Source organism: Lathamus discolor, chromosome 4 (assembly GCF_037157495.1).
Source record: "Lathamus discolor isolate bLatDis1 chromosome 4, bLatDis1.hap1, whole genome shotgun sequence".
NCBI classification, from domain to species: domain Eukaryota; kingdom Metazoa; phylum Chordata; class Aves; order Psittaciformes; family Psittacidae; genus Lathamus; species Lathamus discolor.
Window position 1 is genome coordinate 38,435,212 of NC_088887.1, and position 24,274 is coordinate 38,459,485.

Sequence of the window (24,274 nt, forward strand, 5' to 3'; positions counted from 1 at the left end):
AAACCTCTAAACGACGGCTCACCCAGGTGCTGCCTGACCCCACACAAAGCACTGCATATCCTTCTTGCACAACAGGCTGTATTTAGTTAGGAGTAAGAAGGTTGTGCTTCCAGGAGAACTAGGACCCTTGCACAGAGGTAATTCCACCCCTAGCCTACATTGTCTGATCTTCCAAAACTGGCACTGCTGGAACTGCTGCCTGTGTGCATGCCTCTGTGGCACCTGAGAGCAATCTGCTCCTCTTGCCCATATTTTATAATCCACCAGAGGACCAGTATTCCTGCATTGGTACAGATGTAACATTCTGCCTTTCCACTGTACTTTTCTTTCAATTTTAATGGACAGTGGGTAGCCACTGGATTTCATTAAGTCAATCCAGTTTGCAATCACACACGAAATCATGTAATAAGCTCTTCAGTCCCTGGAGCCAAACCTGTTCTGGCATCCTTTTATGTCAAAGCTGACATCTCAGAGCTTTGTGACATAGGTAGGGTTTAGAAAAGGTTCTCCTAACTGCTACAGAAAGTGCTGTTTTATCCTTTCTGGGGGGAAGATAAATAAATAAACAAGTAAAAATAACATTCCAGAAGCTCTCAAGAGGGAAACTTCTTATAAATCATCTTAGCCCAGAAACTTCCTTCACACCCAAAATGCAGGTGGAGAATGGCAGCACAGGAGTAATCCTGTGCGAGCTTACCTCTGAGAGCGAGGGTTGGCATTTAAACATCCTCTGACCACAGCTACAGATCTACAAAGCGTTTGCAATTAAGCATGTTCTGGTACCCACCCTTGTCTTTCAAAGAGCGTGAGAGTTTGCACTGTCTGAATGTATTAGTCAGCAGCAGTTAAACACAATCGAGCTGTCCACTTCTAAGTTTAGGACAGAATACTTCATAGCTGCAGTCCCCTTCTCCCACTGGGTATGACTAATCAGATCTACTTCCCTGATATTCTCTCCATCTCTTAGGTGTTTGCACAGATAAATCCTTCTGGCCAAAAGTACTTCCATGTTGAAGTATGTGCTCACTTTGTATTTTTTCAGCATATGTGTATTTTTTCAAATTCTGAGTAACACTCAGGGACTGTTAGACAGGGAGAAATCACAGGTTAGGGTTGGTGTTGCCAACTTGTTCAAGTCACTGACTGAACAGTGTCATTCATCACTTCACCGCCATGCGTTAGATCAGGGGTTCTTTTTCCTTTGCTAGCTTTCCAAAGATGTGGGGTACATAAAGGATGTTACTGTTTTACTCCTACTTCAGAATTACTTGGGAACAATGCAGAGGTTTTTTTTACTCACAGAAAAAAAAAATGCAGCTTGTAAGGTTGAAATAGTAAACTAAGTTGTAATTAACTGAATCACATTAATAATGAAAGCTCTTTTGATGACAGCAAGGCCTTTAGCTAGATTTAGTTCCAGTCTGACAGAGACAAACCACTTCAGAATTTACAGTGGATATCAACAGAGTCAGTAAAGAAGCCCCAAAATAAGTTCAGACTAATACGGCTATAAACCATTTTGCATTATTATAAGAAAAGGGACTTTTGTAAATAAAATCAAAGATTCTATTTTATGACTTGGAGAATGTTTTTTTTCTTAAGTTGTTCACTACATATAATTAGAACTGTAGTGTACTTTACTACACGCTGCACAAGAGATTGTCTCACAGTAGCACGCTGTCTCACACACCATGAGTGACTGACAGAGAATTCTCAATCTGTTACTGTATGTTTTCCACCATTCCAAAAAATAGTTGCCAAACTTAATCCTGTGAAGGAAGTAGATCAAAAAAGAGATTTAATGTATCAGGCAATATATCATTTTAAAACTTACAGGTTGGGGTTTTTTTAATCGGTTCCATTTGCAGCCTTTTTAATAAATACAAAAAAAAAAAAAAAAAGCAGAGCACTTGTGCAGCAACCAGCTACAAACCCCCTTCCTCTAACACACACACATACACTTTTGCAAAGAATGCTCTACTGTAGGTACAACAGTCCTGTACAATTCACAAACCTGTGATTTGTGTAATGAAGTACAGAACGATCAACGAATAATCACTAATAAAGATACAGGCCATAAAACCATTTGTGATGAGAAGGTCAGTGGTATTTTTCAACTGGACTTGCATCATAACATCACAGAAAAAAGTCTTATGTTCACGCGATTGCTACAATGGAAAACTTCAAATATTTTTTTGCTGTTGGTATGTGTTTGATGTATAGTGATGCATGGTATCCTATTAGAATTTAAATATATACCTTAACTTTCAACGAATACAAGCTTGAAGCTTCGTCAGTTCATAACGCACAGAACTGCAATAACTGATATTATGTGTGGGAACTCTCCCCCACCATATCTGATTCTCTGATGCCTTCTGAGAAGCACAAAAGATATAAAACTTTTATTACTCATAATTTATATAGGCACTTGGATATAACATTGCAAAGTGTTGCAACACTTCATGGATCAAGTGATTGATAACGAATCTATACACTGTATTCGTGTATTGTTATCTTTTATTATTAAAAGAATGCTTAAATCCCAAGTCCAGGAGATTCCTGTGTTTTTAAACAGCTCTCCGATAAGAAAAAATTGAGAAATGGAAAAACCATGTTCTAAACCACATAAACAGAGGATAGCTAGCAGGCTCTCTTGCAGAGTGCGATACGGTCTACCTCCCTCCCACTGAACATTTGTCCCACGGTTCCAAAGAACAGTAAATGTTTAACTTCTCTGGAAATAGAAAGTCATCTGCTGTCCTTCCCATTAGCTCTATTACACTATTAGCTCCATGGCTAAATATCAACAGGTTTTGATTGACCAACAAATTCCTAACTGAAAGTAGGCTTCTAGGCTCCCCACTACAGTAACAAAGAGGAGCCAGTTTAAAATATTTGGCTTCTTGGGTAAGTACTCATGTATGGAGGGGCGCAATCACTACTGTAGCTATTTCACAAGTCAGGAAGTTGAGGCATATGCCTGGAGTCACAAAGTATATTAACAACGTTGGAAGGAGAAGCTGATGTTCTAATCCTCAGCGCCATCTGCACTGGAAAGATGTAGCAGTACTCCCAGGCTGGGAATGCCCAAGCCTTTCTTGATCCAAACCCTCCTTTAAGCCATACTAAGCAGCACATTACAGCAGTACAGTCCTAACGTAGCAGAGTACCATGCTGCTCGTGCAAGCTGACAGACATCTACCATACAGTGGAGGACACAATGCATATGACATGGAAACATATGTATTTCCTTTTACAGGAGTATTATATAGGCCAGTCACCTGATTTTTGAACTCCTAACACCCATCTCCAGCTTACTGTTGAAACAACTAATCTTACCAAGTCTCCCAGCAGCATGTTTGTTGTGTGCACACAAGCATAAGCCTTGAGCTTCTGAAACTTCCCTGTGGCTGCTCCTGCTTTCTTTGAGAACAGTATCAAGCACTTCTTTCCTATACAGCCATGTGAGACGAGAGCTCAGCATGACCCCTGCCATGACTCCAATTAACCTCTCTTCTCCCAGAGAAGTGGAGAAAAGCAGCCAAGCTGAGGACACCCCTCCTCCCCAGCCAAGGCTAAAAAATTCACCAAGACCAGAGCTTCTCCAATAAAAGACAACTCTAAGAGGAGCAAAGTCACATTCAACCACTATTTCCCACCTGTCTTTTCACCAACAAAACCTGAGCCTGTGCCACTGAAATCAACACGAATTATATTATGGACTAAATTGGAAGAGAGGAGATAGGAAGAAGGGAAAAGAGCAATAAAAAGTCCGCATTCTAAGTTAATAGTTCTCATAGATGGCCTAAGCACATTCCTGTGCATGTAAGTCACTATTTCTTCAACAATGCAACTAGTTGGCCATAAAATGAGTATGCTGCATTTATTCATGCATGTACAGGGGGAAAAAAAGATTTTCATACATTTGGAAAAACCCATTTTTGCAATGGGGAGGCAAGAACTTACAATACACTAAGCAAATAACTTTTATTCACCTGTTTTGAAAAACACTCCCCTCCAGTAACCTAAAAAAAAGAGCAAAACTTAGGTCTACAGGTGGTTTCTAGTCTCTTCTCTCCTCAGAGGTGAGGCAGTGGCTGGCAGCCCATGCAGTAATCTGGGAGCTGCTGTGCCAATGCAGAGCTAACAGTCCATCTTGCTCAATGCACTGTTTTATGCTTCGTGGAGGGTATAGAAGACCCTGCCTGCCACGGTAGCTGCTCCTTGCCAGTCAGCTCATAACCTGGAGCAAGAAACATGCTCCCTGCAGGAATATAACTGACTATTCTTGTTGCTGGCATAGATGCCATTATTATTATTCTACTACTATTATTACCATTAAGTTGTTGATTCCACACTTCTCAGGTTGAAAAACTTTTTACTTTCCCCTTAGAAAGAGCTAAGAGGTTTTGAAAAGTCTATACTTAATACAAAACAAGTAAGACCTTTTCTTTAACTTTGAGGAATTTGGATATTTATTGTCTACAATGTGCTTATTTCGGGGATTTCTTTGTAATCAAATGGCAAGTATTTATGATTTAACACTCAAGTGAATCACGATAAAATACCCAAGATTTATACGGCTCCTTTCCTTACACAATCCACTTTGCTAATCAGTACACAAAAAAAAAACATCTTCAGTTATTTACAGACCTCCCTTCTCTCGTCAGAAGACAGAACATGCCCAAGTTTCCACGGTTTCGTGTTTGTCACCAGGTCCCACTGACCACTCTCCTGCCCACTGCTCCTTTCCCTTGCTTTACCAGAGATTTTAAAGAAGGATGTACAGAAAGCTACCCCTAACCTCGCCTGCCCGGCATCGCCCTGCACCCTTCACACAAGCCTCGCGTTTCCCAGGTCATCAGAAAGGGCTTAGCCCGCCCAGCGCCTAACATAGACCCTCACTCCCTTGCGGCCTGAAGAGCTGCATCAAAACCTCTTTGAGACGCTGAACCAGTCATCTGGCTCTCCTCCGCCCTGTATTTCACCACAACGGGAGAGCCCTCCCCGCTGCGGGTCCCCTCCGTTATCAATTAATGGCACTTCAATGGGGAAGCGCTCCACGAAAGACACAGCTCGCTCCCGAGCACGGCGCCATTTCCCCTCCCCGCCGTGCCCTACGAGGAGGCAGCCAGCCAGGCCCGGCCCCTTCAGCCTCCCCGCCGCCAGACAGCCCCGGGCCGCGCAAACCCGGCCTCCCGGCCACCCTCCCGCCCCTCAGGGCGGCCCTGCCGCGACGGGCGCCCCGCGCGCGCCCTCACCCGCCGGCGGGACCCACCCCCCCCCGATCAGGCTTTTCCGGAAAGGTTCTCTTTCCGGTCCGCTACAGCTGTTCGCTTCCGGTTCCGTGCCCCCAACATGGCGGCGGCCCCTGTGCCCAGTGGAGGGGTTTGAGTGTTGCGGTTCTCCTCCCGTGCCGCCGCTGTCCGCCCCAGTGCAGGGGCCCGCGCCCGCCCTCGCCGCCCTGCTCCCTCCGTCCGGGGTGAGTCGGGCTGCGGGCCGGTGCCTCCGGGAGCGCCGGGCGCGCTCCCACTTCCCCCCCACCCCGGGCTGCCGAGCGGTTCCTGCCCGGGGTTGAGGCGCTGCCGCCGCCGCCGCCATGGCGCCGGTGCAGCTGGAGAGCAACCAGCTGGTGCCGGCCGGCGGGGGCCCTGCGTCAGCCCCGGCCCCGCCGGCTCCCGGGGCTGTGACAGCCGCCGCCAGTCCCGGCTACCGGCTCAGCACCCTCATCGACTTCTTGCTGCATCGGACCTACGCCGAGCTCACCGTCCTGGCTGACCTGTGAGTGCCCTAAACTACCTCGGTCGGCTCCCGCGCCTCTCCCTGCCCAGCTGCTAGGGCTTACCGGTGCCACCTCCCAGCATCTCAGGGGATGGGAGGCCTCGCAGGGGATCTGTACCCGTGATGAGGAGTTGGTCGCTCCTTCCCCTTCTCCCACCCCGTGGAAATGCCCTGTTTGTGCAGGCTTGTATCTGTGTTGGGCCATACTCTGAGGCTTAGTGAAAGTTGCTGAGTGGGCTCTCATAAAGAGGGAATGTTCTTCACTGTGAGGGTGGTGAAGCACTGGAACAGGTTGTGCAGAGAAATGGTGCATGCCCTGTCCCCTGGCAGTGTCAAGGGCAGGTTGGATGGGACTTGGAGCAACCTGATCTAGTATGAGGTGTCCCTGCCCATGGCAGGGGGGTTGGAACTGGATGATCTCTAAGGTCCTTTCCAACCCAAACTAAGAAAATGATGATAGGGAGTGGAAGGCAGCCTGATGCAGGTTGTCATCTTAAAAGCTTAAGTTTGCCTCCAAGTTATTCTCAGAAAACCCAGCAGTGGTGTTTGTACCTATACCAGAACCCACAAAACTGAAACAAGTGAAACTGAGATATTTTCAGATGCTGCAACTCCTTGAGTTACTTGTGTACTTTTAAATCTGATTGTTTTGGGGAAATAAGTAAGTTATTTACATTTACTTTGTGATCTACTATGCTGATGTTGTTGTGTTTGAAGTGGCAACACAAAGGAATGTGTTTGGGCCAAGAAAAATTTTCCTGAGAGCGCCTGTACTTTGAATAAACCTGTTTCCCTTTCACTTTGTTTAACCTTAGAGGTTCTTGTGGGGAACCTGTATGTTTTAAGAAGTGACATAGAGAACAGAAAAAAATAGGTATAGTTCTTGTAAAATACTGTATCTGGTAAGAAGGCAAACACAGGTTTGCTTGACATGGGGTTGAGAGTGTTAAAACTCTGGAAAGGAGAGGAGTTTTAGAATTTTATAGTTTTGCTTTGGAAGAACTTCCCAAATGCCATTCAGGAAGCATCCTGTGTGCTTGTGGTATGTGCAGACAGTAATTGGTACTGTATGCATCCTTCTAGGAGCGTGTGCCTGTGATGTCTTTTATTCTTGTTTTAAGGTGTAGAGGAGGTCCTTTTGACTTAAGTACATAATTAAGGTACAAAATAAAATGGGTGATGTGAACAACACAGGAGTGCTTTGTGCACTTTGATTCAGCAAGTAGTTTATAAGTGATGTGGTGTCCCCTCCAAAGGCAGAGTAGGATGGATTTTTCCCGTAAAGCATGGACTTGGCTAATAGAAAGCCCAGCTGCCAAGTCTTCTCCTTCCCTCCAACAAAATGATTTCTCGTTCTTTTACCAACACCAGCTTAGTGCTATTTTAGTCCTAGAGTGAAAAAATAACTTTTTTAATGAGATGCCAGTGATACCTGTGGAACATTACAGAAATACAGTACCCTCTCTGCAGGAGAATCAGTCGCACAGGTTATTAATATTTCTGAAATACGGCATTTCTCCACTTCTAGATTGATTCAAAAGAAAAGAGAAATTCATTTCAGACAACTCAGGAAACAGCATATTTTGACACTTGCTGCAGATGTTCTGGAATTACTACTATGAATTAGTTAACTCTAGTCATGGATGCTTAGTGAAAGTCATCAGTTACAAAGCACGGGCAGTGATACTGTGTGGCTCGTTAGATTAATACAACTCTTGTGATTTCAGCACACTTCATCAAGCTTTAAAATTAATTTGACCAGTTCCAGCTTACCTGGCACACAGTAGTGGCAGGTGCCCTGTGGTGCTGTTCTATGCCTGATTTTATTTATTTTCCCCTGCCTTTAATGAGGCTGCTTTCTAGAGCTGCCAAGCTACTTCCTTTATCAAACATGTAATTTCACTGCATTTAGGAAACATTTTCAATTATAGAAGTTTTGACATGCTCTTTATAGGTATGTGGAATTTCTTCTTGTACTTAGTTGAAGGGTACTAGCGAGATTTCTAGTAGTCTGAAATGTAATAAACAATTTATAATATGGCTTTTTTTTTTTTTTTATTTTTTTTTTTTTTCCTTATACAGATTACCAAGAAAGACTGACATGGAGAGGTGAGTTACAGAAAGACAATCTGTAATGCATCTTAAAATACAGAACTTTGAGGATATTAAGATTAATATAGAACTGTTTAAATAGAATATTTTCCTCCTACTTTTAGACTTGATGCAAGAAAATAAGCCTTGTATCTTTTGCTGTCACTACACAGGTTCAAGAGTTTTCTTGGCATCAGTGCCAGTTGTTGGGTTATGGTTTTGTTGTTGTTTGGCTTTTTGTTTCTGTTGCACTCTTCAGTAACATACTGTTGCTGTAGGTGAGCTCTGTTACAGGCATTTTTCTCTTAATGACTCTTGAAGCAATGAAGTAACAGTAAAGTTGATGTGAAAGGGAACTGAAGAACCTAAATAGATATTAGTTAGTGTGATAAAGAAACTTTTTGTTCAGAGGAAGCAGTTCAACAATGAAAACAAGGTAAAAACCTCTCTTCTGCTTTTTTCCATGTTACCTGATCTTTTTTATCATGAGCACTGTTTTCTACTTCTATATGTTTTTGGAGTGTGAAGATTATTAGAGAACAAATGCAGGAGACCAAAACAGGGCTTTCCCTCCCCCCCCCCCCCCCCCCCCAAGATGAAATATCCTGATTTACTTTTTTGTTTATTTGAATAAATTTTATGGAGCTTGTCAGAAAATTGTTTCCTCTATCTATGTTGACATGCCGGTTGACCTAGCTTTCTTTGGAGACGTACAGCAGCTATGAGAATGCTAATAAAGAATATAAAGAATTCTGTGTAGCATAATTATCATTAGTACAGTTATCTCAACTCTTCCAGAACTCTTACAACATGTTGTGGAATTAATCCCATTTTCAGGGAATCATAACCTGGGATTCCTTGTGCCCCTTTTCTTTATGTACCATATTTTACAAAGAGAAACAATGTGTGTGGTGTTGTTTGTTTGTTTTTAATTATCACACTATTTGATGAGGAAATTACATTCAACTTGGGTCTAGAGCTCCCTCGTACTGGTGGGGAGGCTTCTCCCATCTGGATGTTTAGCATTTCTTGGTAAAGCTGGAATCTACTTTGTGAGTCACACAGGTCTGGAGCAATAATGTATTAACGGATAAAGGAAAACAAGACAGCCTTCAGTAATTACAAAGAATGTTCTGCAGTTGAGATTGTCTTGAAATTAAGTATTCATATGCGTGTTAGCTTTGACTTGCAATTCTTCTTGCTGAAGTGGCTTTCCATCTCTTGGAGGAAATCTGAAAGCAGTGTAGTTTAATTATCCAGATTATTCTGGTTTTCGTAGCTTTGAGAGCTGTAATGGCAGCAGTAGTTCAAGCTCTGTTTCTTCAGGCTAGCCTGGTGACATGGCATACATACTTTGGTGAAGATGTGATGGTATTATCTTCTAATAAAGTTCACATAAAATCTAAGTTCATTACTACAGTGCCTAGCTAAAAGCTGTGGTGAGAAAAACTGACAGGAAATTATGCATCATAGTATAGTTTTGCTCTTCTTTCTAAAGGCTCATTTATTAGTTATCAATGTTAGGAATAAATAACTCTTGCAACAAGAAGGAAGTGGTTGGGTTAAAAAATAACATCAGTGCCATTGTGTAAAATCAGTAATGCTGGGTCCTGAGGTAAATCCAGAGACTTTTTGATAATGAAGACCTCTTTCTGCTCTGTATTCTTTCTTTCCCTTTTTATTCTCCACTAAAATGTAGTATGTGGGAAACTCATATAAATACAGTAATGGCTGTATAATATATATATATGGTTGGACTTGATGATCTTAAAAGTCTTTTCCAATCAGTTGATTCTATGATTAAGTAAGATTTAACTGGAACCTGGATTATAATGACTTTGCAAGGCCCTGTCTTCTGTTGTGGGGAAATGTAAGGTAAAACTTTCCACCTGTGTTCCTGAATGAACAGTTCCTGATGAGAAGTATTTAGAAGAGAACTGTTGTTAAAGTACTTCCAAGAACTATATAAGCATACTGTTTTCCTAAAACCAGTTTCCCTGCTGGTTTTGCAGTAGTTAGTTACTTCTCAAACTCACAGTAAGGACTCTATTATCTACACAAGATTAAAAAGAAAAAAAAAGCATTCAGAGCTGTTGTAAAAACATGTTGTTTGTGACTTTAGTAACCATGCAATTACAGAGCCAATTTTTGGGAAACATTGAGTTCTGTTCTTTTCTAATGACAAAATGACTGTTATTTCACTCCTTCATAGACATGGATAATAATTTTGGTTAGAATAGTACTTTGGAGGTACCTAGTCCAACCCTCTGCTTACAGTAAAAGACGCTTTCAAAGTCAGGGTCGCATCCATTTGAGTTTTAAATATCTTCAAGGATGGAAATCATGCAACCTTTCTAGCCAGCCTGCTTGAGTCTTTTACTGCATCAGTCTGTGTTTCTTTGTTTTCTTCACGTCTAACTGGTTTTTTACCGTTTTAGGTTATGGCTGTTGTTTGTGGCTCTTTGCACTTTTGAGAAGAGTCTGGTTCTGTCTCCTTTATAATGCCTCTTTTGGTATTTGAAGATGGCAGTAGCATCTCACAGTAGCCTTCTCAAGCAGAAGCAAACACAATTTCCTCAGCCCCATCTTGTATATCGTGTGTTCTAGCCCCTGACACGCTTCTGTAGGGCAGTATTTTTCTTGGCTAGGGAGTATAAAACCAGATACCATGTTTCAGGTGTAGTCTCACAAATGCTGACTCAAGGCAAATAATTGCCTTCCTTGACCTAGGCTGCACTGGTGCTAATGCATCCTGTCATTGTTGCAAGGGCACATTGCTGATGCCTGTTCACCTATCCACCAGGACCCCCAGGTCCACTTCTGCAGAGCTGCTGCCCAGCTGCACCTTAGTACCCACCCTGTGCCGTTATATGAGATTGTTTGTTTCCAGATGCAGGACTTTACATGTGGTTTTGCTGAACATCACGAGGTTCCTGTCAGCCAGTTCCTCCAATCAGCTGAGGTCCCTCTGTTTGCTCCTACCTGTGCACTTCCAAGGGGTGCATTCCTTCTCATCGTGCAGATTGTTGATGGAGGTGCTAAATTGCATTGGTGCCAGTATTGACCCTCAAGGAACACCACTAGTAACCAGCATTAAAGAAATCCAAGTGGTAGCTGGTCTCAGCCTTTCATTTGTGACAGTCCCCTCAGTTTTTTACTTACCTTGCAGTCCACTTACCCGTACCATATCTCACTTGTCTTGAAGGATGCTATGTGAGGTCTGGTCAAAAACTGTGCAGAAGTCAATATAAATGTGTTTTTTGTTCTCCCCTTGTTCATCCTGTTGAAGGCAATTGTGTTGATCAAAGATGGTTTGCCATTGGCAAATCTGTGCTGGCTGCTCCCACGCTCCTTTAATGTCCATTATTTATGTGGACATAGCTTCTGGAAGGATTTGTTCTGTAAATTTTATTAACTGAACTTAGGCCAACTGCCCCATAGGTCCCTAGATCCTTCTTGAAGAAGGACATGATATTTGCTTTGTTTGCCTTTTTCCAGTCATCAAGACCTTCGATCACTGTTGCCTTTTCAAAATGATAGGGAGCAACTTTACAGTGGCATGGGTGAGCTCCCTCAGCACCCTTGGATGCATTCCACCCAGTCTAATGGCCTTTTGTATGTCAAGCTTGCTTAGGCTGTCCTCAACTTATTCTTCTTCTACTGTAGCTAATACTTCTCTCCCCTTGTTTCATCTTCCTTGAATAAGTCTTTTGTGCAGCCCAGTGTAATGTCCTGTATCTATAATGAAGGACAAAGGAAGGCAGTAAAATTGGTTCTGCAAAGTAGAAGTAACAAGTCTTCTATAATTTCATACACTTGGTGTTAACAGAACAGTTACTGAAATACGGTGTATAGTTTTATCAGTCATTTTCATTATTAAATTGCTGTGCTTTTTTCTGTTTTTTTTTTTTTTTTTTTTGTAGGGGAGGAAGGAAGATACACTTTTGATTTCTGGTTACAGAACAGCAGTTTGAATTTTCTTGCTATTGTGCTGTTTTCACCACATTGACTGATGTAACTCCTAGATTTTAGCAACTTCTATATGGAGTTTGAGAAATTACTGGCTTTCTTAAGTCTCACTGTAGAAATCTTTCAAATCCCATAAAGTCTTTCTGAATCTGTCAAAGTTCTCAACGTCTTGTTTTCATAGCTGGTTGAGCAGTATGTACATACAGCGGTGTGTCCGCTACTTGAAAATTTAGTATCAGGCTGAATGCCATTTTAAAACTTATGCCGTAGAACACAGAGAAGTTAATGGCTTAATGGCCAAGTTCTTGGATGATGTTTGTAGTGTGTAATGCATTAAACTGGACCAGATGGTGTTAGTTGTGCTTCTGGCCTATATGTTCATATGCTACAAGCAGATTATGCTTTACTTACTACACAAAACAGCTAACCTCATTATACCAAAACTTCCAGCAGAAAAAGGCTCTATCTGTGTTATGAATATGTGTTTTCCAGATTCGGATCAGAAGGTGTGACTTCTGTTTGGTAGATGCCAATATCTGTTGCAGTGATTAGTATTCTTTTTGTCCACATTTTTGTTAGTCCAGAAAACCCCATCAGGAAAAAAGCTTCGGATTGGGTTTTTTTTCAAAGTAACTAGAAAACCATGGTGGTATTAGTAAATTGAACATGTAGAAAGGGAGGAAAACTTCTATAAACAGTAGATGAAATCATATTTCAGAGTGTATGGTATTACAGATCTACATTGTAGATCTGCATGTCTTGTCTAATGCATCTAAAATATAGATCTGTAATGAAGGGGAAAAATCTGGGTGTGCTTCCTTCATGTTCTCTTTCATGAAAACTAACTCCTGAGACATGCAAACATACATTGCCTCATTTTGACTGCCTTATAAAAAGCAGGTGGGAGGAATGCTGACTTTAACTAATTCATTCTTATCCAAATTTCTTCACAATGTAGGAATGGAAAGAAATATGGTGGAGGTTTTTTGTGGTCTTCCTTACCACCACACATCACCCCCCCAACTCCCCACCCCATTTCCTGACAAAATGGAAGTATATTGTAACATACTGCATAAAGACATCCTAAAATTAGTAGAGTTATATTTTGTACAGTAGCTGATTTATTTCTGGGTTTTTTTTTTTTGTGTCATTGTAATGTTACTACCAGGTCCTTTAACCCATAGGTATGTTGCCTTGTCTGCTTTAAACTCAACCATAAGCCCTGGTGAAATCTTGTAAAAGGTATAAAAATAATTCATTCGAGTTCACTGTGGAATTGTTTCTCTAAAAATTAGTAATTAATTCATGTGAGTATGCTTTTTTGTTTCCCCAGACTGTCTTGGTTGGTTAGAATCTATGTATGTTGTTAGCATTTAGATATTCAGAACCCTGAGCTTTTTTTCATGTTCTAATCAAACAAACCATATATTAGTGATGCCTTCATTAATACAATTAGAAGTTATCATTGCAGCTTTTTCTTTTATTGGCATAGTTTTAGTGCAGCTTTTTGTATAAATTGAGCACTGATTTTACATATGCTTTTCTTTCCAGAAAAATAGAAATAGTGCAGTTTGCAAGTCGCACTCGTCAACTGTTTGTTCGTTTGTTAGCCTTGGTCAAATGGGCTAATAATGCTGGAAAGGTGGAAAAATGTGCGGTAAGGTTGCAACAGAGTTTCGTATGAAATAATCTGTAAGTCATATAGGATTTTGGTACACCCTAACTTATGCTCGCTATGGAAGTTAAAAAGGAAAAAAAAGCTGATTTCATAGGCAAGCAAATATTAAATTATAACCAGTTTCTTCTTATTTAAAGCTGTATAATCTTTTTAACAGTTTGTGTTCCTAAAAACTCACGAGCGGCAAAAAATAAAATGCTTGTCCAGACAGAGTTTCAAGAGTACTTTGGGGTTAGGTAATAGCACAGGGAAGATGGTGATCAGTGTGTTAGTCACTTTCATCCTGTTCTTGGTTAAATAAGAATAAAGTCCAGAATGTTGCTAAAAACAAGCCCGTAGTGCTTACAAACGAGTATGGTTGCATTCCAGTAGCAATCATCAGATGAAGAGCTGTGAGGCTTTACAGATCCTCCACAGCATCAATAATGGCATGCAGATTTAAAGTGTCCTTGTATATGAATGTAAGAAATGGCCAGAACGTTAATTCTGTATTTTAAAGATCCAATGACTTGAATTGGAAGTGACAGATAAAATCATCTTAGTTACATGCACTAGATGAACTGAATATAAAGGGGCATTGATTTCTGCATTCTTTTTTGCCCACCTACTTTTTTTTTTTTCTTTTAATTTATTTTCTTTTCCCTCCTTGCCCTTGATAGATGATATCAAGTTTTTTAGATCAGCAAGCTATTCTGTTTGTGGACACTGCTGATCGTCTGGCATCGCTAGCTAGAGATGCTTTGGTTCATGCTCGTCTACCTAGTTTTGCTATCCCGTATGCTATTGATGTTCTGACGACTGGATCATACCCACGTCTGCCTACCTGCATTAGGGTAAATAATGCTACCATACATCGGGGGTGGGGTGGGGAAATTCCTTGTATAGTATCAAATACATGTTAATGAAGCTAATTGTCTGTGTGCAAACGGAACTGTAGTTTAATACAGGCCTAGTGCCAAGTCTCTGTAGAGACAGTTTTCTCATGCAGAGCACTTCCTATTTGAACAAATTATACTTTCCCAGTAAAACATTCTCTCCATTTAAACTAGTTCTGCTATAGGATGAGTAGAGTAGCAACTTTTCTTCCTTGGTTCTTTAAATAAGCCAATAGCTAAGCCACCATGCTAGAAAAATGGAAGTGTGAAAAGGAGATGCAGGCATCTATTGTTCTTAAAGGTTTTGCCTGTATTTAGAGATGTACTGAAATACTTAAAAGTTCTCTTTAATGCTTGTGTCTTTTGTTACTGTTAAAATGTAGAATAACAAGATTTTGTGAAGTAATATAAATAGTTGTGCCTGTGACTTAGATCTATAGCTACAGATAAGGATTGACTTTCAAATCTTAGTATTTAAAAAAAAGTTTAGCCTGATGTAAGGCCCTGAATTTATTTAATTGACCCAAGTTGATCAGTTTTATTCAATGGTCAGTCACAGATAAAATGTAATCAACTAGAAAACAAATCTGAGTGTAAGATACAGGCCGTTACACACAGAGTGATGTTTTGTAGTATTTATATTTTCAGACTTTAGTCTGCTTAGTTTTCACCGTTGCTATTGTTGATGTATTACACGTTTGAGATATGCAGACTTATTTGTGTTTAACAGGATAAAATAATCCCTCCTGACCCAATAACAAAGAGTGAGAAACAAACCACACTTCATCAGCTAAACCAGATACTTCGACATCGACTAGTGACTACAGATCTCCCTCCACAGCTGGCAAATCTTACAGTTGGTAAGAACTGGAATTACTTTTTGAAGAACACATTATTGCAGGCTGATCTAAAATTGTTGCTTTAGTGATAAAACAAATATAGCTTCACTGAGACGATTAGGTATGCTCATCTATAAAGGCTTCAAGCCTGTTTCTGTATGACATCAAAATATGGTTTGCTCTTTTTGAAAAATGAGAGCACTGATAATACTGCTGAAATATTATTTACTTTCAGGAAGAAATCCTGTGCGGGTAATGGCAAAAGGTTGTAGAGATGGTCTTGCTCTTTCAGCAAATGCGTTATGGAAGAGTCTTAGGCCTAACAATGTAACTGCTTTATCTTATTTTAAAATGCAATCTAATTAAACTGTTAAGTCTTTATTTGAACTTTATCTTAAACAAGTCACTCTAGTGTTGCTTCTAAAATCTGTTTCAATATTCATCTTCATGCATAAAATTGTTGGTATTTATGCATGCCTTTTGTTCTGTGCCTCCCTACAGTGCCACATCTCTTAATCTGTTTTCAGATCCCTATTTTCATTTAGCCCAAGTAGTGGTAGACATTAAGATGATCATTTTTACAGGGAGGATGGCTATGAACTGGACTAAGTTATTGCAGGATCACAGAGAATAGGGCAGGAATGGACCTAGTCCATTGAACTAAGAAAAGGTTAGCCATGCGTAAACCGTATCTCACAGACTTAAATTGATGAGTATAGTTTTCACTGGTCCCATTGTGAATGTTTGCAGTACCAGCATTAGAGCCATTTTTATCTAACAAAACCGTAAATGAATATGTGTCTGAGCTCTTCAGATTTTTCAGTTGACTAAGCATTTCAATGACTATTAGTTTTTGGTATGGGTTTTGATTTGTTTAAAAGCATCCCTGGGATGCTTCTGAAAATTAAACTGTTAGTTAAAATGGTTAAAATTTCTACAGGAATATTTCTATATGTCTATAATTGCAGATGTATATCGCATGTTTTGTTAAGTGACTGAGAAGAAGGCTGGCCCATAGGTTATAATAAGGACTTGTACTAAATAGTTTGCTCTGCCACTCATTCTCTTTATGACCTTGCTTACGCAAATTGGACAATCTTTGTTCCCAGCTCTTGAAACTGATAGCACTGTCCACAAAGGTGTGAGGATGTATATATTGATTAGATAGCATGCATAATCTTTGCTTGTGTGCGCATATATATGAATTATGCAAAATATCTTCCTCACATAAAAATTGAGTTATAATATTGTAGTGTTGAATAAATGGTTTAAAGTGAGATGTGCTTCCGGGGCTAGATTTCAGCCTAGGCTGAGATCAGGTTCTGAACCTCTTTTGAATAGTGCTTAAAGTATTCATTATTGATGTAGCAAAGAATTGGAAAAATTAAGCCAGACTTTTTTTTTTTTTTTTGTGTAACTTGTCAGGCTGGTACTCAGCTCAGTGTTACTCTGTCTTATAGTAGCACAAGTGTTAAGTTATTGTGACTAAAGTACTGCAGTTCAGGATGGTTCGGTACATGGATCTGTGCTGCTTATTGACACTTATTCTGATGCAGAAGCAACTGTGAAATCTTCAGAGCTGCACAGAAACAGGTGCAACAGAGCAGAAACCATAGGGCAGTAATCCATCATGAGTGTCGGAAACTACCACAATGATGTTTTGAGGCATCTGAAGGCCAGGTTGGACAGGCTTTTGAGCAACCTGAGCTAGTGGAAGGTGTTCCTGCCCATGGCAGGGGGTTGGAACTAGATGATCTTTAAGGTCCCTTCCAATCCAAACCATTCTATGATTCTTTGATCTTAAGAGGCTGAGTGAAATAAAGCATTATTTTCTTTCTTAGCCAATGGCCGTGTGAAGTTCCGAGTTGAGGGTGAGTTTGAGGCCACCTTGACAGTGATGGGTGATGACCCTGACATCCCCTGGCGCCTTCTCAAACTGGAAATCTTGGTTGAAGACAAGGAAACTGGTGGTAAAAAAAAAAAATCAATTGTTAACACTTCGTTGTCAACATGATGTTCATCTCTGATGTTGTATATGTCTTGCTTATACTGGGTTTTTTGCATATCACAACTTAGATGGTAAGGCTGTATATACTATTCTTGTTTTAACCTTGCTCTATATGCTTTTAATACCTTAACAGAGGTAAGACTGGGTTAGTGTTGTAGTCAGAAATTTCTAGAGTAAACCAAGGATTTTGTTATTTTATTAGAAATTCTGGTGTGGAAATTGTTGGGTTTTTTTCTTGTTAATTTATTCATTTAATTATTTAAAAGCCTAGTTTCCTGATGTCTAATGGTTTTGGTTTGTTTGGTTTTTTTTAATTCATGAAAGATGGTCGAGCCTTGGTTCACAGCATGCAGATCAATTTCATCCATCAGTTGGTCCAGTCAAGGCTGTTTGCTGATGAAAAGCCACTTCAGGATATGTACAACTGTCTGCGTATCCTTCTGAGAGTTGCTTCTGAATAAGCTTTTTAATGTAGCCTTGCTCTTCCTAGTAGCTGGAAGGCAAGAAAGATGGATTCACTATTAAGCTAGAGGGAAACGTTTGGATGTGGAGTAAAAATGATAGCCTTGGAAACAGTTATGCTCAGGTGCCAGCACGTAAAATTTGATTTCGCACACTTAAATCAACAAAGGTAGAGGTTTAGTACTCAGGACAGCAGGCTGTGGTAGGTCAGTCCAACAGCAGCTGGCTGCATGTGCTTACTTCACAGTACAGTGCTGACTTGGAGGACATGGGAGCTGACAATTCTTGCTGCCAGGAACTGCACTGAGGTGATGATGGTGTGCTAACTGTATTGCACCTATGTGGAAAATAAGGTGAGATCCAGCATGTGCAGGAAGTTATTTGCTACGTGCAAAGGACACTTTTTTTGGCAATGAGAAACAGTTTTCAGTGAAACAGTTTCTGCAGAAACAAAACAGAATCATGTTATTCTAGGGTGACCATGGGAGACGGGGTTAGTGGTAACTATAGGGTGAATTAAATTTCTTTGTTAGCAATCTTCTTTTCCCTAAAAGATTATCAGAGCTAAAATCCATGAAACAGAACTATTGTGGCACTCTTGTCTAACACCCGGCCCTAGATAAGAGATTTGATGTTTACAGGTCTTTATCTCTGGATAATTACTTTTATGTGTTTTCAGACAGTATCCTGTCTGACTTTTATGGAATGGCTAGGGTTGGAAAGGACCTAAAGATCATCTAATTCCAAGCCCCCAGCCATAGGCAGGGACACCTCACACTAGGCTGTATCACCTGAGTCCCTGTCCAGCCTGGCCTTGAACACTGCCAGGGATGGAGCGTTTTCTACTTCTTTGGGCAACCTGTTCCAGTGCCTCACCACCCTCACAGTAAAGAACTTCTTCCTTATATCTAACTTCAACTTCCCCTGTTTAAGTTTACATCCATTCCCCTTTGTGCTATCGCTGCAGTCCCTAATGAAGAGTCCTTCTCCAGCATTCTTGTAGGCCCCCTTTAGATATTGGAAGGCTGCTATGAGCTCTCCATCCAGCATTCTGAGGGTGAACAGCCCCAACTCTCTCAGCCTGTCTTCATACAGGAGGTGCTTCAGCCCTTCTCTGGACTTGTTCCAGCAGCTCCATGTCCTTCTTATTTTGGGACACCAGAACTGTACACAGTACTCCCAAGTAGGGTCTCCCGAGAGCAGAGTAGAGGGGCAGGATCACCTCCTTTGACCTGCTGGTCACGCTCCTTTTGATACAGCCCAGCGTACAGTTGGCTTTCTGAGCTGTGAGCACACACTGCAGGCTCATGTTGAGCTTCTTGTCAGCCAACACCCCAAAGTCCTTCTCCACAGTGGCTGCTGTCCATTTTTGTTACAAGTGGATTTATGTAGTGTACAGGCATTTGGGAAGTCTTACTTTCTTAACACAGTTCGTTAGACTCCTTCTGCTTAGCACTTCAGTTGGAAGTCTTGCATTCACAGACACTAATGCTGATTCGGGAGCGCTGGGGCGACCTTGTGCAAGTGGAGCGGTATCATGCGGGGAAATGTCTCTCTCTCTCTGTTTGGAAGTAAGTTGATTTTAAAAGGGCTGTTAGTAAACAATAAATTAAATAAAGGGAGGGTTTTCATTTACCAAGCTTGAGCCATAATTTTCAGAAATGTACTTTCTTTTTGATGTGAGACTCCTAAATGTTGTAATTAAGTACCTAGACATGTTGCTTGACTTGCAGAGAAGTGAGTGATGTACATTAATGTACAGGAGAAAAATTGATATAGTTACCACTCAGCTTGTATTATTGCGAACATCTAAATTAATTAGTTCTTTGTCAGTCTTTTACTGTTGCTTGACTTGCACTTGATAAAATTTAGAAAAAACACAATCCAAATGCTCTTCTGACTGTGTTTAATTTGCAGCCATCTAAAACTTCTTTATGTGGCTATAACTTACAAGGAGTTCTGCATTAAAATGTAAAATTAAACAAATTTGGGGTTTTTTTGAGTTCAGTCTTATTTTTAACCAGAATTCTCAAAATCAAGTATCAGCTACTGAAAAATATATTTTCTACTGTTTCAGTTACGTGGTTTAATTATTCTCTTTAATTTAAGTCAACAGGTGCTTGGAAGGAAAACAGGGACTGCATCTGTTCATAAGGTCACTATTAAGATTGATGAAACTGATGTCTCAAAACCCTTACAAATATCTCATGAGCCTCCACTGCCAGCCTGTGATTCCAAACTGATGGAAAGAGCCATGAAGGTAAAGCTTTGCTTTGCAGTAGGCATCTAGTTTTATAAATCAAAACCATAAAAATCCTTTGCACTATCAGATTGTTTCTCTTTGATTCTATTTAAAGAGCTGTTTCTAAGAGTTTTAGTGAACAGTTCAACTAGGTTGTGTTGGTTAGTGTTTATATTGGGACCTAAAATTGCTGTTACAAATTAACTGGCCTTTACTTCATCTTAAAAATTACACCTACTTCACAGTGCATTATATACCACTTACAAGACAGAATGCTGAGGCTGGGGGGAAACAGCAACAAAATTTCACTTGTGGTTAGTGTTTGGTTTGAAATGCTTTATAGACAGAAAAGGGAAGAACTGGCTCTAATCTCTATCTTCCTGGAGATGCTGCATAAACTTCCTCTGAAAGTCAGCTTCCGCATGTCAACTAGAGTTGGCAACCCAGCAGTGCTGTTTGCTTTCAAAAATATTGCGTTATGATTTGGAAATCTGGTGTGGAAAAGCTTAACATAGTTTCCTTGTTACAAGTGTTAGGTGAAGGTTGGGTTTACACTACTACTAACTAGATTACATCATGTGGCCTGTCTTACAGAACTTTCTACTGACGGTAGCCTTCAGCTGTTGTACATACTTTGCATTTGAGCCTCTTGGCCTATCTTGTTTACCAGGTCTGACCGACAAGTCTATATGGTGAATGCAAAAACTTCGTATGTTTGGGCTGCAGAGGCATGTGGGAAACTTAGTGGAGCATAGCCTTTTACTATACTTGTAGAGTAGAAATTCTACTATTAGTGTAGTAAACATATACTAAATTTACTCATTTAATAACCTAAATTAGCCACATTTAGGCTACTAAATACACAGTTAATTTAGTGAAGATGCTGTATTTATGCCTAAATCTAGGAAAATATGCTTTATCTAGAAAAATCTGCTGAAGTTCCACTGGAGCTGATGCAATCTAAGTCACTAAATCAGGCCTACAGTCTGTAATTTAAGATATGAGGCTATTGTAAATTTGAGATTTGTCAAAATTAATGCTGACTCCCTTTATAACTATTTACTCTGAGATTAAAAAAATTATCAGTTATGGTATTTACACTTCTGTTCTAGTGTTTGAAATATCTCAGCTGTGATGATGTAGATAGCACACTGTTTCTATTTAGGTAAGTACTATATAAAACAGTGGCACGAATAAATGTGTTTATGTCAGGAGGTTATTATACATTAACCTACTGAAAATTGGGTATAGCTATAGAACCTGTAGTTGATAGTGAGGAAGATTTCACTCATAGCAGCTGCTGAGTTGAAATGCTCTTGTGGGTGTATAAACACTTAATTTTTAGGGCTTTGTTTTGGAAAGCTAATCTTTAGGGCAAGATCATTCTGCTGTATGCAAAAGCATGTACTGAAATTCTGTATGATTCTGTTGCGGTGTAATCCTCTTCTGCATTTATCTCATGCTAGAATAAAATTCAAGTTTAATTCACCTTAAAAAGTTTCCAAAGCAATGTGATATTAACTAAAAAAGTGTTTTGCAGTAATCTGTAGCTTTGTCTATTCAAAATGTGTAAATAATATGACTGTCATGTGAATGGATTTAAATGCAAATGCTTTAATTTAAGGTGCACAAGTAAGCTACGGTGAATATAAGTGGTGGCATAAGCTTCAGCACTGACAGTGCAACAACCTCGAGATGCAAGCCTTTAGATACTCCTGGGTTTAGTAGTGGCTGCTGCTGCATCTTTGCTGCATCGTTACCTTGTTAGCAGGACTAAGACTAGTGTGTTGTATTTCATGTTACAGCTACATATTTGTTTGTGTAGAGGCAACCATATTCTAATAGAGTGTTGTTTTGGGGATGTGTGGTTGCTTGGTTCTTTTTCCTTATCTTATAAGTGAATAAACAGATGCATGCTAAGTAGGAAAATACTCCAGCCTTAATCCAGAACAAGTATGTCTACACATGCAGTGGTAATAGCATAGTTAAATGTCTTGTCCTTTGCATTTTCTTCTAGTCTACTGTAAAAAACCCTCCCACTGCCTGCTGCACAGACACAATCTTACGTTAGTTTGTTATATTTTTATACTGATCCAAATATTCAAGCTAGTAGTTCACTTGGTTCACCACAGTTCTAAGCAAATTCTTTCTGAAGTGATTCTGGAGTAGCTTTGTTCCAGCATGCTAGTGCATAAAATCTACACATCAAATTTGAGCTTGCTCAAGTGCACTCCTTTTTTACAGATTGACCACCTATCAATAGAAAAACTCCTAATAGACAGTGTCCATGCAAGATCTCATCAAAAACTCCAGGAGCTGAAAGCCATTCTTAAGAGCTACAATATTAATGACAACTGTATGTGCTTTCTACTGAAGTTGTTTCAAGTGTATTTCTATTTGTGCCTAGGAGTGGTTTCCTTTTTTCTTACTGTTTGTTTTCAGAATTTTTTCATGTTTTTAATTTAAAGGGAGATGTGTTCAGAATTAACAGGACAGCTTTAAATTATTCTGTATTGATAACTGTAAAATAATTATACCTCTAAATGCGATATAACAGATGAACCTGATAGAGCATTACAGTCTGAGTCGAAGGGTTAAAAGTTGTCTACTGTAAAACTTGTACGTGTTCAGAACTGAAAGCAAATCATGCACTGTCTTTAGCTAGCTTTGGATGAGACTTCGCTTAAGCTGTTGTTTGAACTGTTGGGATTTGAATTGATCTTACATCTTTAGTATCTTTTAACTCAAAGAGTTAAAAGATATTAAAGGATTAATGACCTTCAAATTTTGTCTGTCCGTTGTTGGTTTGATACTAGCACTGTTTTCACAGAGAAATTCTTCTATTATTTGTGCTAACAGTGTAATAATGTGCAAGTGAAGATTGCTTCCATAAAAACAAACTGGTTTTATGATTATAATGGACTAATTTTTAATATGAGCTTGAATCTTGTGTAACCTTATTGACGTAAATTTTTGTTTAGCATTCATTGAGACGGCTCTTCCAACTCTTGTAATTCCAATTTTGGAACCTTGTGGTCGATCAGAGTGCCTGCATGTATTTGTTGATCTCCACTCCGGAATGTTTCAACTAATGCTGTATGGTGTTGGTAAGTAGGTGCAAAGCAGGATGTATTTAATATCTCACAAAAATCTTTCATTCTGAAGTAATTTTGTGTGAACAATTCTGTTAATCTGCAAATTTCTGTAAGTAAATAACGATAATGCAAATGAACATCCCATTGGAGTCATCATCTAGCTATTTGAGTTTAAGGAACCGAGAAGTGAATCTTTATGCTGAAGAGTCCTGGTTCAGTTAGGTATGATTTACGAGAACAACAGGCTAAATATTGTTAGGCATCATTGCAATGCATATTCTTTATGACTTGGGATTCCTGGGTTGTGCTGTTAATGAATGCAGTCATTTTATATGTGCCTGATTAAGGATTGTATTATGTGACCTTACACATCTTAACTGTTGAAGTCTTAACTTCAGGTTTCATATTACTTAAAAAAAGAAGGAAAGTGAGTTCTTTCAGTTTATTTGCCTAATAACATACTGCTGTGGTTTTACAAGTGTTATGGGTCATTTGTTTTGTATTAATCTCTCTCTTCACAATGAGCCACATAGAGAAGAGGCAACAATTACAAGTTGCACCAGGAGAGGTTTCATCTCAATATAAAAATTTTTTACAATGAAAACAATCATTCACTGGAACAGCCTCCCCAGGGATGTGTGGAGTTCCCATCACTAGAGATTCTCAAGGTGTTAGATAATCTCTCATCTAGGCTTGCTTTCCCATGAAAGGTTGGACCAGATGATCTTTCAAGGACCCTTCCAGCCTGGGCTGTTCTATGATTCTATGATTAATTGTTAAATTAGATAAGACACATTTAAAAAGTCAGAATTTTTTTACCTGCAGATGTTAAGACCATTCACTTACCTTATGTTCTTGCAGATCAACTGACACTCGATGACATAGAGAAGTCTGTTAATGATGATATGAAACGTATCATTCCTTGTCTCCAGCAGCTCAAGTAAGTGACTTGAATGATTCACTTCGTTTTCATAAAATGAGCTACCATATTTGTATTTTGGATTATCACACTTCCATGGATTTGCGTTTTACACAATAGGGCATATACTTTCTCACTGTTCTAAGCAACTTTTCCATGTCTTCTAAGTGGGTGGTGGAAATTCTGGTTTTGCTTGGAGTTGATTCCATAGCCCTCCTTTAGCCCCCTTACGCATAGCCTCATGCATTGGTATGCACATACTCTGCATGAAGTCTTTTCACTTTAAGTCAGTAGCAGATGACTTGTTTTTTGAGG

At 39.8% G+C, this 24,274-nt stretch overlaps 1 protein-coding gene across 1 annotated transcript in view; it reads left to right on the top strand.

Annotated features, from left to right (window-relative positions):
- Positions 1–5,345: 5,345 nt before the first annotated feature.
- Positions 5,346–24,274, top strand: part of MED14 (mediator complex subunit 14) — a 38,344-nt gene continuing 19,415 nt past the window's right edge. Inside the window, exons 1-12 of the mRNA XM_065677133.1 lie at positions 5,346–5,781; positions 7,864–7,890; positions 13,393–13,498; positions 14,179–14,352; positions 15,125–15,254; positions 17,075–17,203; positions 17,566–17,673; positions 19,142–19,274; positions 19,813–19,963; positions 22,190–22,301; positions 22,927–23,052; positions 23,902–23,980. Coding sequence (XP_065533205.1) covers positions 5,600–5,781; positions 7,864–7,890; positions 13,393–13,498; positions 14,179–14,352; positions 15,125–15,254; positions 17,075–17,203; positions 17,566–17,673; positions 19,142–19,274; positions 19,813–19,963; positions 22,190–22,301; positions 22,927–23,052; positions 23,902–23,980 — 1,457 coding nt within the window. The 5' untranslated portion in view covers positions 5,346–5,599. The remainder of the gene's footprint in view (positions 5,782–7,863; positions 7,891–13,392; positions 13,499–14,178; positions 14,353–15,124; positions 15,255–17,074; positions 17,204–17,565; positions 17,674–19,141; positions 19,275–19,812; positions 19,964–22,189; positions 22,302–22,926; positions 23,053–23,901; positions 23,981–24,274) is intronic.